Raw genomic sequence first — 14,477 nt, 5'->3', positions numbered from 1 at the left:
GAGATAAAAGCTGCGTGAGGTGGAGTGATGAGGTGACTGTACCACTGGGCTCCAGGACAACAATTGCAAGGAAGCCACGAGAGGGGACGGTGGTTCCTTCCCTTGCGTGCAGGCTCTCTGCAAGCTGGACTGACCAGATGGCTCCTCACAATAGAAAACCTCCCAGGCATTTTCAGATAACTTCTTAGAATTATTCAGTGCTTAGATAGATTTCTAGGTACAAGGTCATTGTACACAATTCATTTGTATTCTGATATATTAGAATCATCGGAAATGGAATATAAAAGATAATCAGAGAAAAAATATTCAAGACTTCTATTCAAAGCCACGATAAGATTGAGAAGATAATCTCATGTTAAACCCAAACCATCTTCTCTTCCACAGAGTCAGTGACGACTGATAGCGACCCCGTAGGACAAGGTGGAACTGCCCCTGGGAGTTCCTGAGACAGTAACTGGTTAAGGAGCGGAAAGCCTGTCTTTCTCCTGTGGAGCGTCTGGAGATTTTGAACGTCAGGCCACTCAGGTTAAATCCCAATGCTAACTTCTACTCCACTAAGGGCTTCAAACACATGATAAGGTATAATATTCTTATGATGAGAGTTTCCACGAATTAATTTATTGATTAAGTATAACTTAAATATTTAGTCACCACATATGCTTAAAATATGCACACAAATATGTGTAGAAGATGTAAATCAATTTTAAAGAATACCAACTTTGGACTGAAGAAATTTAAAAGTGAAGTAAATAGTGGACAGAGACATAGAATTAGACACACAATGTCCTTGGGTTAAGACACAGATGGCACAGAGAGGAATGGAACCATTGACTTTGCCCTTAGCGACCCAGCACTTAACCCCCAGTGTCACCAATCCTCCTTCCAGTAGATGCTATGCCTATTAGAGGAAGTTAAAGAGTACGAACGTCAATCAGCCTCTCAAAACATTAAATTCCAGTAGATTGTACAAATAAATGTAAATGGATAACATAGTCAAAAGTTTTAAAAATGAAAATAAATTGCAAAAATGAATAATTACTAGGGACATTCATTGAAAGCACCTAACAACAGCAGTAGACAGTGTTCACGTGGTTCAGACAGAGAGCGCTGCAGTTCAATCGCCCTCAGATGCATGATGCCAGGAGCTGGGCTGCCATGGACGCACTGTGTCCTTTAAAGGACCCCAACCTGACTAAACATGGGAGACGCCGAGAAAAAGAAACCTTCTCAACCGACAAAATCAAGAGAGATCTCATGTCAAAATATATCAAGAATTTATTGGAGGAAAATGACTGACCCTAGAGGTAAAATCGGCAAGACACATGGACAGGCACTTCATAAGCCTGCATATAATCCTGGGTAATTGTCTACCTACCTATTGTACATTTTCTTTATTGTTATTATTCAAGACATGTTGTGTGCCTTTGAAGTGCTCAGTCTAATAGTCGTAAGGGAAATGGGCAATTATGTGGATGGACCCTGAAAACACAGTGTCAATTGAGGTGAGACACTGAGCAGTTCATAGGGTAAAAGTCCATTTAAGTAGGCAAATCTCTTCTTTAACATGCACAGGAAACATAGCATGTGAGTAATATTATAACATGTCAGTAACAGGATAAACATATGTTGTATATTTAAATATATTTATATGCATTTGTTTTTGCATGTTATATATTTTAGTAAAAGAATTAAAATGTTTGAAATCTTACCATCTCTTCATCATTTTCTATAATAAGTAGATTAGATTTCTGGGAAGCGCAGGCCATGCGGCTCTCAGTCCAGTTTTTCTTTTCAGTACTAATGTGATAGCAATGGTTGGAGTAGGAAAACCAATCCTCCATGCAACCATCACAATGAGATGCTGAAAAGATGATTAATTTACATCATGAAACAATCTCCATTAAAAGATCAATCAAGATAGTTGCATATACATGTGAACACATAGCCTAGATATGAATCTCATAACACTACATATAAAAATAAAACACATTCATAGAAAAGTGTCCACCCACCCCATTATTCATGTACCGTCAAAGTAAATAGTCTATGCTATCTTTACCTGTCCGGAACATCACTGAGGAATTCTACTTCATTAGAAGAGTGAACTTATGTCTCTTATATCTAGCTGTTGCTGCTTTTTGTTAGGTGCTTAAACCCGGTTTTAAACTCATAGCAACTCCACCTGACACAGTCTCACTTCCTCATGAGATGCCCTAGGCTGCCATCCTTATAGAAGCAGGAGAAAGTCTCAAACAAATCCAAAGAAGAATACATCTTTAAAAGAAATCTTCTAAATTTTGAATAAGAATGATGTGTATTTACAAAAATGCATGATCATATTTCATATTGTTGTAAAATTTCTCAATATTTATATATTTGTGGCCTAAAAACAAAGTATAATCTATCAGTAATTTTAAAATTATTTTAACAATAAAATTTTTAAAGTATTAAGGTTATTTGGGATATTGCTTTTATCACTGAATAGACAAATGTTAACATCATATAATCTTATTTTGTTTTCCAATGAGTCATCTTGTTGGCAGCTCTTACAGCTCTGATAATAACCCATACAGCAAGTTTATCAAGTACATTTTACAATGATATAATTTTAATCTATGAGAACTTTAAAAATTATTTCTTACTTTTCAAAGTATTGTTCTTCTCTAGCATTCCAATAGCTAAAAAAATTAAATTAATTCCCACAGTTATTATTCTGTAATAAATCACAATAATTTTATATTATAATAATGAAAATTAAAATTATATTACCAATAAAATTAATAAACATATTAGGAAATACATTTGAAGAACCTAAAAGACAAATACTACCATCTCTTAATGTAGTTTATGACTTTTAAAAGTTAATTAGTATTTCATAGTGAATGTTATTGGTCTCTCAATGAAAGGGTTTGAGGTGTGACAAACACATACGCATGTGCATGCACACACATATTATACAAACATTTATAATTAGAAAAGTGCCCTCTGCATTCTGTTGCTTATACTTTTCAAAAATTTAGAATACCGTTTCCATGTTTAGTCTATATTGATGAGATATTGTTTATTGATGAGTGGTAAAGACTTGTCAAACATAAGAAAAAATGCACACCCTAAAATTAGAGTTCTATTCCATAATATAGGAAAACATATAAAGGCATTTTCAAAGACTTAAAAGAAATATTCCGTTATGGTATTTCATTAGCTTACAAGGAGTATTGGTTGTCAGGGCTATTACACCGGCCACCAAGACAATGCAGATGATTGCCAAGACTCCAGCAGTGAGCTTCTCTGGAGATGATGGAGATATGGAGAGAGAAATGGAAACATTGAGAAATGATAAATGAACATAAAAGACAGAGAAAGGATGAATGGAACCATGTTTTGAAAGCATGTAAACAAGACATTTGCGGAAATCTGGAAATCATATAAACAATCTACATTGACTCCACAGTATTCATTATGATTTTTAACATCTATTATTTATTTACAATTTAAAATTTTAGTCCCTTTTAAAACATACTTCCTTAACATTCAGAATATACCATTGCATTATTAATAAAATGATAGCTGCAGTTGTTTATACAGGTTTTAAATGGTCTGAATACAATTAAGCTTCAGAGATCACAGTAGACTATGGTCTCTATACATCAGGGTCAATCCCAAAACCTAAAATCTATTCATCCTGTGCCCTTAATTTGAATATCCTTGTTCCATGTCTAGTTTTTACTCTTTCCCAACATTTTTGCTGTAGCACTTTACTCCCAAATAGAGTTATGAGACATGATTAAATATTTTACCTCTGCAGTGGAAATTCTTCTTATTCCTTTGAGGATTTTGACAAGTATTCTGAAGATTTAACTCCGCGTAACTTATTTCCTGCACAGTGGTTGAAATGGGTGCATTAGCATCCTTAGGTTTCGTTCGCTGCTTTTTTGAGCTCTTGGTCAGATTCAGATCTGAGTACAATATAGCTTGATTATTCATCTCTGTAGCTGAGGCGGGCCAAGCTCGGTGTTCTTCCCTCAACCCTGCCTAAGAAGCACATGAATGTAATGCGTATCACAAGATCAACGCAGGGGAGGCAGGACAGGGGTCAGTGCTCACTTGGCGGCTCAGAACAGAAGGTTCTGCTTCTAATTCAATTTAAGAGACTTCCCTAAATGTCTCCTGGTTGAATAAATGATTTTTTAAAGATTTTGTGCATTTGATAAAATTATATTGGTTGGAATAATAAAGGCCATTAATTACTGAATAATAAATATGTTCGAAAATAAGAATGTTCCTGCTTAGTCAAATTCCACAGAAATGTTTTAAAATATTAAACTATATAAATTTTCAAAACTAACACCTGGGTCTAAAATTAAAATGCTGTGTTAGAATGGGAATGATTAATCAACTATGGAAGGTTTTGTTATAATATACTATCTGAAGACTGAATGCTCTAAAGAAGTAAGCATGTAAACATTGGAAAATTGGCACATAATAATTTATAGCATTAAATTATCCTGATTTATTGAATTGCTTATTTATTAAAAGAATATGAAATCTTATATGTTCTATTTCTTACTAATTAATGAGTGGAGGACTCTGAGACATTTTGACATATTTAAGGAAATGTGCTTCAGAGGAAGTACATGATGCAATAAATTTATCCACACCTAAAAACATTGTAAACATCATTTTTTATACTATTTGAAAAATATATTGCTAATGCAATAGTATTGAAAGTGATTTTATTTCTAAAATACATGATCAAAATGTATAAATAGTAGTGCATATCATTTATTGAAGAGCAATGTCAATTTAAACTTCCTGAAATATATTTTCACCATCCTCGTGACTTACTTTGGTTGTAGAAGCAATTGTTATAATCCAATAATGTTAATTTAATAATTTCTCATTGGACTCTAGAGTAGTAAGGTCAAGAACTGAATAATTCTGACTCTGGAACTTACAATTTATGAATTTTAAATATATACTTAATGTCTAGCAATATAGTTTCATAATAAAAGCATGAGAGCAATAATACATGAAATGACTTGCATGTAACTACTTCTCCCTCAACCCAGACATTATAAACATTGGATTATTTACTTTTATTTCTGCCATAGTTTCTTATTCTTGCTCATGCTCTCTAATATGTAAAAATTGTAATATAATTAATTAAGCAGCATACTCTCATATTACCGTGCTTTGTTAAATTTCCTGACACCATGGTGTTTATTATTAATGTTATATAAGTATTTTCTGTACACTAATATATAATTTAAAATCTGTGTAAGTAAATGAGAAATTTATCACATTTTAAAGAATAATAGAATGCCTTAATGTACATAGCCGCTCCTTGATCAGTTTTTAAAACTCAAGAATCAAGTACTCATTTTCATGATACACAGAGGATTTCACTTTAAATTGTGTTCATTAGGAACCCTCAATAGGTGTGTGTACACTTGACTTATTTACCAAAGGAATTAAAATATCCACCAACATAGTTTGCAGTTGAGGCTTACTTTCTACCCTACTTCAAGTGTGCTACAGTGATTTTATTTGATATTAATAGTACCCCCATTGCATCATGCACAGCATTTGGAATCTCTCAATAAACGAGACAATCTAGAAATCCGAGGAAATGGTACATACCTTCTGCTAGTTGGGAAGCCTTGAATTCATTAAAAAGGAGACCTGCAATGCCAACAAGAAAACCAGGTAATAAAAGGCAAAATCTAAAAACATAAATATAGTTTCATAAAAGAAGAATGTTCGCTTCACACCCTTCTGGGAGGGCTCAGAGTGAGGCAAGAGATAAAAAGCAGATACCTCTTAATGTCTGAGCAGGAAATTGTCATATTTAAAATGCTCACACTTCACTATTTTGAAGTCAGTTTATGTCACCACACAACTCCAGAACATAGCAGATACTGACTTCCTATTAAAAAGACAGAGTAGATCTTTAAATCTGTCCTATAGAGTCTCCTTTTAAAGTGCTTTTGATAAACTGTTTTCATAGTCAACAAAATTTTGCATAAAGGAAGTTTGACCACACATGCAGTTTGCATGTTTCCATCTCACAATAAACTATGACATTTAGGGCAAGTTGGCAATACTTTAGATGTTTTCACCCTATGTTTAGACTGTATTACAGAACTGTGGCACTGCCTTCTTCTTTGTTACATGTTACGCTGGAGGTGCCTCAGCGCACAGCTTCTGAATGGCTGTGGTCGTGAATGCCCTAGAGCAGTGCTGCTCTGAACACACGTGGGGTGACCATGAGTACGGATGAGCATGACGGACACCGATGACAATCTTATTTTCAGATACTAAAATAAGAACCTTATAGAAGTTGGCTTTAAAATGTGTGGGAAAATTCCAATATCATGACCTCCCATTTTTCTAAAAACTTTCTGAAGCCCCATCAAATGTATAGTTTTACATGTTCTTTTTATTTTTATTAGTAATTTAGTTTATTTCTGTTGACTGCATTCATTTTTTAAAAACTAAATAATCTTCCTCACGTCCTCTTTTTTCTTAAATCGTTTTATTAGGGGCTCATTCAACTCTTTCATTATCCATACATATATCATTTGTGTCCAGCACATTCGTACATATGTTGCCATCATCATTCTTAAAACACCTGCTTTCTACTTGGGCCCTTGGTATCAGTGCCTCATTTTCCCCTCCCTCCCTGCTCCCGGTCCCCCTGAACCCTTGATAATTTATAAATAATTATTATTTAATCACATCTTACACCATCTGATGTCTCCTTCACGCAGTTCTCTGCTGTCCATCCTCCAGGGAGGAAGTTATATGTAGACCTTGCCTTCTGCTCCCCCTTTCTCCCTCACCCTCCCTCCACCCTCCTGATATCGCCACTCTCACCACTCATCCTGAGCGGTTCATCTGTCCTGGATTCCCTGTATTTCCAGTTCCTATCTGTTCCAGTGTACATTCTCCGGTCCAGCCGGATATGTAAGGTAGAATTGGGATCATGATAGTTGCGGGGAGGAAGCATTTAAGAACTAGAGGAAAAAATTGTATGTTTCATCGTTGCTACACTGCACTCTGACTGGCTCATCATCTCCCCACAGCCCTTCTGCAAGGGGATGTCCAATTTCCCCCAGATGGGCCCTGGGTCCCCTCTCTGCACTCCCCCTCATTCACAATGCTATGATTTTTTAAAATTATTATTATTTTGGTCTTTGATGCCTGATACCTGATCCCTTCGACGCCTTGTCATTTCACAGGCTGGTGTGCATTTTCCATGTGGACTTTGTTGTTTCTCAGCTAGATGGTCCCTTGTTTATCTTCCAGCCTATGGGACCCCAGATTCTATATATTTTGACAACTGGACACCATCAGCTTTCTTCACTGCATTTGCCTATGCACCTGATTTGTCTTCAGTGTTAATGTCGGGGTAGGCTGGTGTGCTTCTTCCTTGTGGACTTTGTTGTGTCTTAGCTAGATGGCCGCCTGATTCTCTTCAAGCCTTTAAGACCCCTGGTGCTATATCATTTGATAGTCGGGCACCATCAGTTTGGTCACAACTTTTACTTATGCACCCACTTTGTCCTCAGTGATCGAGTCGGGACAGACCTGTGTGCTTCTTCTACATGGGTTTTGTTGTCTCTCAGCTAGATGGCTGCTTGTTTATCTTCAGATCTTTAGTACTTCAGATGCTATATCTTTTGGTATCTGGGCACTCTCAGCTTTATCACCACATTTGCTTGTGCACCCATTGTCTTCAGCAACTTCAGATGCTATATCTTTTGGTAGCTGGGCAACAGCAGCTTTCTAATGTCCTCATGTCCTCTTTTTATTATGCACATTATATCAATTAAGAACTGCTATTCCACAATGGCAAATAATAAACTTTTACTTCTCTTTACATTGAAATCATTATGTTTACTATTCCTATTGTAAGTCACCTTTGTCATCCTCTATTAAATAGTGTTATATAGCTTCCTTTTGATCTATGCACTAATATGGGTTGGTTCTTCTACTAGTTACACTTAACAAAATCTCTACTCAGAAGCTCTAAGGTTATGATAAACTTACTAAAATATTTGAGGGCATTTAAAATTTACTACGTATGATGTAACTCTGTGTAAGCATCTGTGAGTACATATGAAAGTGGCAGAACCCGTGTCCAAAGACGAGTTTCCAGGAATTTTAAGGGCTTAATCCTTAAACTAATTAGACAAAAGGTTGGTAGTTTCACATCATCCAGACTCGTCTCTGCAGACGGACATAGAGACCTATTTCTGAAAGGCCAGAGCATTGAAAACTCTACAGAGGAGGGCACCTTCAATTGGAATTAATTTTATGGAAATTAATTGCAACAGTGTGCAACAACAGATGGCTAAATTTCAGTTCATTTCCAAGTAAATGTGTCTTTCAACTATTATTATGAATATAATATAATAATAATAAAATGATGACTTTCAGCAATTTTTATTAAAACAAGGAAATTACAACCAATTCTCAATGAAGGAATAATTCAAGCATCTTCCTAAATATAGACAATCATTCCATACAATGTTCATTGTACACAAAAAGGAAAGAAGAGTTTAAAAATCAAAATTAGTGGCTCTATATACATGTGCATCAATTGTATTTCAAATGCATTTCATCTATCATAAAATTCTAGTAATATAGATACCAACTTGAAGATTCATATTTGTATTTGAGTTTGGGGACCAGATGTAGCATAGCACCAAGTCCATATATGTGTGGAAAGTATTTGTATTGTTTGAGAAGATGTGAAAATACATATTTTGGGAGATTAAAGAAGTGAAAAATGAGTGCTATAAAATGTAGAACACCATTATGAGAATAGATAAAATAAATTGAATTAATAAGATTTATATAGAAAAGAATAATCAATATATTTATTCCCCAAAACATAATAAAACAAAGACATGATGCATATTTATAATGTAAATAAAAAATAGCAAGTAGAGATGAAATTCAATTTAATGATAATTAGATGATTATTAATAGCATATTTCAGTTCAAACATTGAGAGAGCTTGCATTAAAAATAAGCATTATTTAGTTTGATGAGAAACACCTTCATATGCATGAAGGAAAAATTATAGTTCAATGATTTTTTTAAGATACCATGCAATACAAACTAGTAGAAAAATTTTAAAAGGTTGTCATGTTATATGGTAAAATGTGATACTGGAAATGAAAAGATATGTCTCACAACGGTTGACTATCCAAATTACTAATAATATGATTTTAAATTTGCATATAACTAATGATAGTAATAGGAAATATATGTGTATATAATATCTGTAAAACGTTGAATGTAGAAAGTAAAGAAGTAACCATTATGAGTGGAATTTTAAACTCTCTCACAACTTTGAATCCTGGAACCTCAGATTAAAGAGTTCATCAATGTTGCTATGAGCTGCCTGAAGTACCATATATATTCGTGTATAAGCCGAGTTTTTTCAGCACAAAAAATGTGCTGGAAAACTGGGGTTCGGCTCATACACGGGTCAGTGGTGCCCCAGCCAGGTGAAACATTTCGCTGGGGCCCCCAGAGGCAACAGGGCAAGGGCCCGTTATCTCGCGGGTGATTGCTGTTTCTCCACTGTTCATTCAAAGCCCTGCTGACACTCAGGGCTTTGAATGTTTGTTTACTCACATCTAACCAATCAGAGCCATCCTTTAACGTGGAAGGCGTCAATTCGCAGAAGCACCCATAGTGATTCACTTATGCCACAGCTGAACTGGTAAGGATGTGTCTGTGGCTGGGCTCTGTCTCTCCCCTCTGGTCTCTGTGTTAATTCACATCCTGCATTCCCCCCCTCCCCTGCACAGACTTCACCCCCTCATCCTGGCTAACATGTCAGGAGGGGAGGGGGGAGGAGACATTACTATGAAAGTTCTTATTCAAAGTCTTGTTTTTTTTATCCTATTAGAAATGGATACTCTTGAACCAAAACAAAAACATCGGTCATATGAGGCTGGTTTCAAAATGAAGGTTGTGTCAAGAGCACAAGAGAGCAATAACAGTATTGCAAGTAGGGAATTCTGTGTTGACGAAAAGCAAGTTAGGGAGTGGTGGAAAATGAATGCTGACTTGGAACAGATTCCAAAAGCTAAAAAAGCTCATCGTGGTTTAACGTCTTTTTAATGGGGTTCTAGGGAATGAATTGCATAAATGGGTTTTGGAGTGTCATCAAAATGGTTACTGTATAACACACATAGAAATATGCCTACATGTTCTACAATGGCTAAGGATGACAAATATAAAGCAACAGGCATTGAAAATTTTGCTGCGTCAGCAGGATAGGGTACATGCTTCATCAATAGGTTTGGCCTACTATGTTTGAGACAAAGAACAAAGATTTCTCAGAAATTGCCACAAGACCTTGAAGAAAAAATTACCATATGTCATTCCAGTCATTTATTATAAAACAAAGAAGGATTTGTAATTATTACCTAGCAGATATTGGGAATATGGATGAAACTGCCATGACTTTTGATCTTCCAAGCAATGCAACTGTGACAAGTTTAGGAGAAAAAGGCACTTTTCTCAAAACCACAGGAAATGAAAATAAAATACTTTACAGTTGTTTTATCATGTTTGACTAGTGGAACTGAGCTGCATCGTGTTATTATTTTTAAAAGAAAGACCTTGTCTAAAAAGATCAATTTCCCACCAAGAATTACTGTGCATGAACATGTTAAAGGCTGAATAGATGAAGACAGAACAAAAAAATGCCTGGAAGAAATTTGGAACCAATGACCAGGAGCAGCCTTAAAGAAAAAGCCATTGTTACTTGTGTGGGATAAGTTCAGAGCCCACCTATCCGATGACATAAAAAAACTGGCAAAATCTATAAAAGTTACCTTAGCCTTTATTCCAGGTGGGTTTACATGTGTACTGCAGCCTCTGGGTGTATCTTTGAATAAGCCTCTTAAAGACCGTGTGCGAAGGATGTGGCATGAATGGATGTCATCTGGTCAAGCCCAACTAACAAAAGGAGGAAATCTTATGAAGCCTGACATAGAGTGAATAGCAAAGTGGGTTCGAGATGCATGGGAAGACATTCCAGAAGACATGGGAGGACGTGCCTACCAGAAATGTAGTATTAGTAATACTCTGGATGGCAGTGAATACTGTGCTTTGTATGAAAATGACAGCAGTGATGGTGATGACAGCGATCTCAGTGAGTACAGCGTCTATGATGGCCTCACACCAGCTGAAGCTCTGCATCGGGATACGGATGATGATGAGGAATCCAGTTTCGAAGGATTTTAACTCTTTACATTTTAGCTTGGTTGCTGATTGAGCTCAGGGAATAGTACTCTTAAGGTATCATTGTTGATACCTTATTGTTTTTGTTGAACCTATTTTCCACACACTGTGCTGGTTTACTAATGTTAAATGACTTGTTGTCCTTTTATTTATGTTTTCCTTTAAAATAAATATTTAAATACATTGCCCCACTGATGTCTCAATTTTTAGTAATTTTATTTTCATTTGCTTTGATTATTGAAACTCACCAATAGCATCTGCATTTTTCACCTTAGGCTTAAGCTCGAGTCAATCAGTTTTTCTGGTTTCCCAGGTAATAATTAGGTACCTTGGCTTATACTTGGGTCGGCTTATAATCAAGTATATATGGTACTTCTCCTGGTACTTGGTATGCAGCTATTGATCTGGCTAATGCCTTCTTCTCAATATCAGTTTCGAAGGACCACCAGAAGCAGTTTGCCTTCACTTGGAAGGGGAAACAATATACTTTCACAACTCCTCCAGGGGTTCATCAACTCTTCTGCCTTGTGCCATAATTTATTCTGAAAGGAACTTGATCACCTCTCTATTCCACAAAATGTTACACTGGTCCATTATATTGATGACATTATGCTGATTGGACCCACTAAGGAGGATGTATCAAAGACTCTAGATTCATTAGTACAATGTCTGTGTACAAGTGGTTGGGAATTAACCCAATGAAGATTCAGGTACCCTCCACATCAGTAAAATTTCTAGGGGTCCAGTGGTGTGGGGCATATCGAGATATTCCTACTAAAGTGAAGGATAAGCTACTGCATTTAGAGCCCCCAATGACTAAAAATAAGGGGCAATGCCTAGTGGGCCTCTTCGGATTTTGGAGGCAACATATCCCTCACTTGGGTGTTCTACTTCAACCTATTTATCAAGTGACATGAACAGCCTCCAATTTGAGCGGGGCCCAGAACAAGAAAAGCCTCTTCAACAGGTTCAGGCTGCCGTGCACGCTGCTTTGCCACTGGGACCATATGATCCAGCTGACCCAATTTTGCTAGATGTATCAGTTGTAGATAAAGATGCAGTGTGGAATCTTGAGCAGACTCCTATTGGTGAATCACAGCAAAGACCATTGGGATTTTGGAGTAAAGTCCTGCCATCCTCTGCTGACAACTACCCCCCCTTTGCAAAACAGCTGTTGGCCTGTTACTGGGTCTTTGTGGAGACTGAACACCTCACCATAGGCCAGCAAGAACCATGAAGCCTAAATATCATGAACTGGATATTGTCTGACCCATGGAATCATAAAGTTGGACGTGTGCAGCAACACTCCATTGTTAAAGAGATGTGGTATATAGGAGATCGGGCCAAAGTAGGACCTGAAGGAACAAGTAAGCTGTATGAAGAAGTGGCCCAAATGCTCATTTTCCCCCTCCCTCCCTCCCCACTCCCCCCTTCCTCATGAACCCTTTATAGTGCATAAATTATTATTGTGTCATATGTTCCACTTTCTGACATCTCGCTCTGACCTCTTCTCTGCTGTCCATCCCCCAGGGAGGAGACTATAGGTGGATTTTTGTAATTGGTTCCCCCTTTCTACCCCACATTCTTGCCACCCTCCTGGCATCACCACTCTCACCATTTGTCCTGAAGGAGTCATGTGTCCTGGATTCCCTGTGTTTCCAGTTGCTATCTATACCAATGTACATCCTCTGGTCTAGCCAGATTTGTAAGGTAGAATTGGGATTATGATAGTGGGGGAGAGGAATTAAGAACTAGAGGAAAGTTAACCCTGATGGGCTCATCTCCTCCCCACAACCCTTCAGTACGGAAGTGTCTGGTTGGCTACCGATGGACTTTGAGTCCTCACTCTGCACTCACCCATACTTACAATGATATGATTTTTTCCCCCTTAATGCTTGATACCTGATTCCTTCGACAGCTTGTGGTTACACAGGCTGATGTGCTTCTTCCATGTGGGGTTGTTGCTTCTGAACTAGATTGCGATTTGTTTATCTTTGAGCCTCCAAGCCCACAGATGCTATACCTTTTGATATCCGGGCACCATCAGCTTTCTTCACATTTGCTTATGCACACATTTTTTTCAGCTATCGTGTCAGGAAGGTGTGTATCCTGGAATTCCAATTTAATAGAACAAAGTGTTCTTGCATTGAGTTAGTGCTTGAGTGGAGTCCCAATGTGCATTTGCTGTCTTAATACCAAACCTATAAATATATGCACATAGATCTTTTTGCCCTCACTCTTATGTAAATATATTTACATATGTACATCCCAGTCTTTTGACCTCTGTAAATACCCTATATCACCTAGTTCTTTCCTCTATTTCCTTTTACTTTTCTCTTGTCCCACTATCATTCTCAGCCTTCTCTTGGATTCCATTAATTTCTCCCGGTTACCTTGCCCTTGCTAAATCCCTACCAGGCCTCTCACACCCTCCTTGCAACTGATTTTGGATCACTTGTTGCTCCCCTGTCCTGGGTTTGTCAACACCACCTCCTTACGCCCTCCTCCCTATCTCCCGTGTCCCCTGGAACCATTGGTCCCATTGTTTTCTCCTCCAGACTATTCATCCAGTTTATCTTATGTAGATAGATCTGTAGAGATAATAATACACACCAAAAATCAAACCATAGCAAGATAGATGATGGGTGAGAACACAGCGACGACAACAAAAAAGGAAACCAATTAACCATAGAAGAATAAATTAGTTAAGAGCAAAACAAATTAAAAAGAAAGAAAAACCTGTAAATAGAACAAGGTCTGTTTTTTTATCTCTAGGCGTGTCCTTCAGTCAGGTCCAATGGGGTACCATGCTTTGGCCCCAGAGTCTGTCCTGTGTACTCCCTCAAGCGCTCCCTGCTCTGCTCCCACAGTTGCTCTGCCGCACACTTTTAGTGGTTTGCCTTGGTGTCACGGGGTCAGTCTGGGCCACTCCCGACACTGAGTCTACAGTGTTGCCCCCTTAGGGCCCTGGGCCATCAAAGTATGATGTATCTCATAGTGGGATCAGCCATATTGTCCACTGTCCATTGGCTGTTCAGAGTGGGGATATCTTCCTCGAAGTCTAAAGGGCCAGAATGTTCTCCACTCTCTCTTCCTCCCCGTTCATTTGCTCCCATTTGCTCTGATCAGACGTGACCCTCTGCCTCAGCTGCAGCTTTAGTGCTGTCCTCTCAAGTAAATTCTTCTGGGGTGAAGGGCAGTTGTCC

The 14,477-nt window shown here is 37.5% G+C and overlaps 1 protein-coding gene across 1 annotated transcript in view; it reads right to left on the bottom strand.

The window, feature by feature from the left end:
- Nucleotides 1–3,984, bottom strand: part of LOC142451619 (NKG2-A/NKG2-B type II integral membrane protein-like) — a 37,007-nt gene extending 33,023 nt beyond the window's left edge. The window contains exons 1-4 of the mRNA XM_075553343.1: nucleotides 3,798–3,984; nucleotides 3,208–3,288; nucleotides 2,643–2,678; nucleotides 1,710–1,861 (exon numbers count right to left, since the gene is read on the bottom strand). Coding sequence (XP_075409458.1) covers nucleotides 1,710–1,861; nucleotides 2,643–2,678; nucleotides 3,208–3,288; nucleotides 3,798–3,984 — 456 coding nt within the window. The remainder of the gene's footprint in view (nucleotides 1–1,709; nucleotides 1,862–2,642; nucleotides 2,679–3,207; nucleotides 3,289–3,797) is intronic.
- Nucleotides 3,985–14,477: the final 10,493 nt, after the last annotated feature.

This window comes from Tenrec ecaudatus, chromosome 6 (genome assembly GCF_050624435.1).
Source record: "Tenrec ecaudatus isolate mTenEca1 chromosome 6, mTenEca1.hap1, whole genome shotgun sequence".
Classification (NCBI taxonomy): Eukaryota; Metazoa; Chordata; class Mammalia; order Afrosoricida; family Tenrecidae; genus Tenrec; species Tenrec ecaudatus.
Note: the sequence above shows the minus strand (reverse complement) of the source record. Positions and strands in the feature narration are given on the sequence as shown.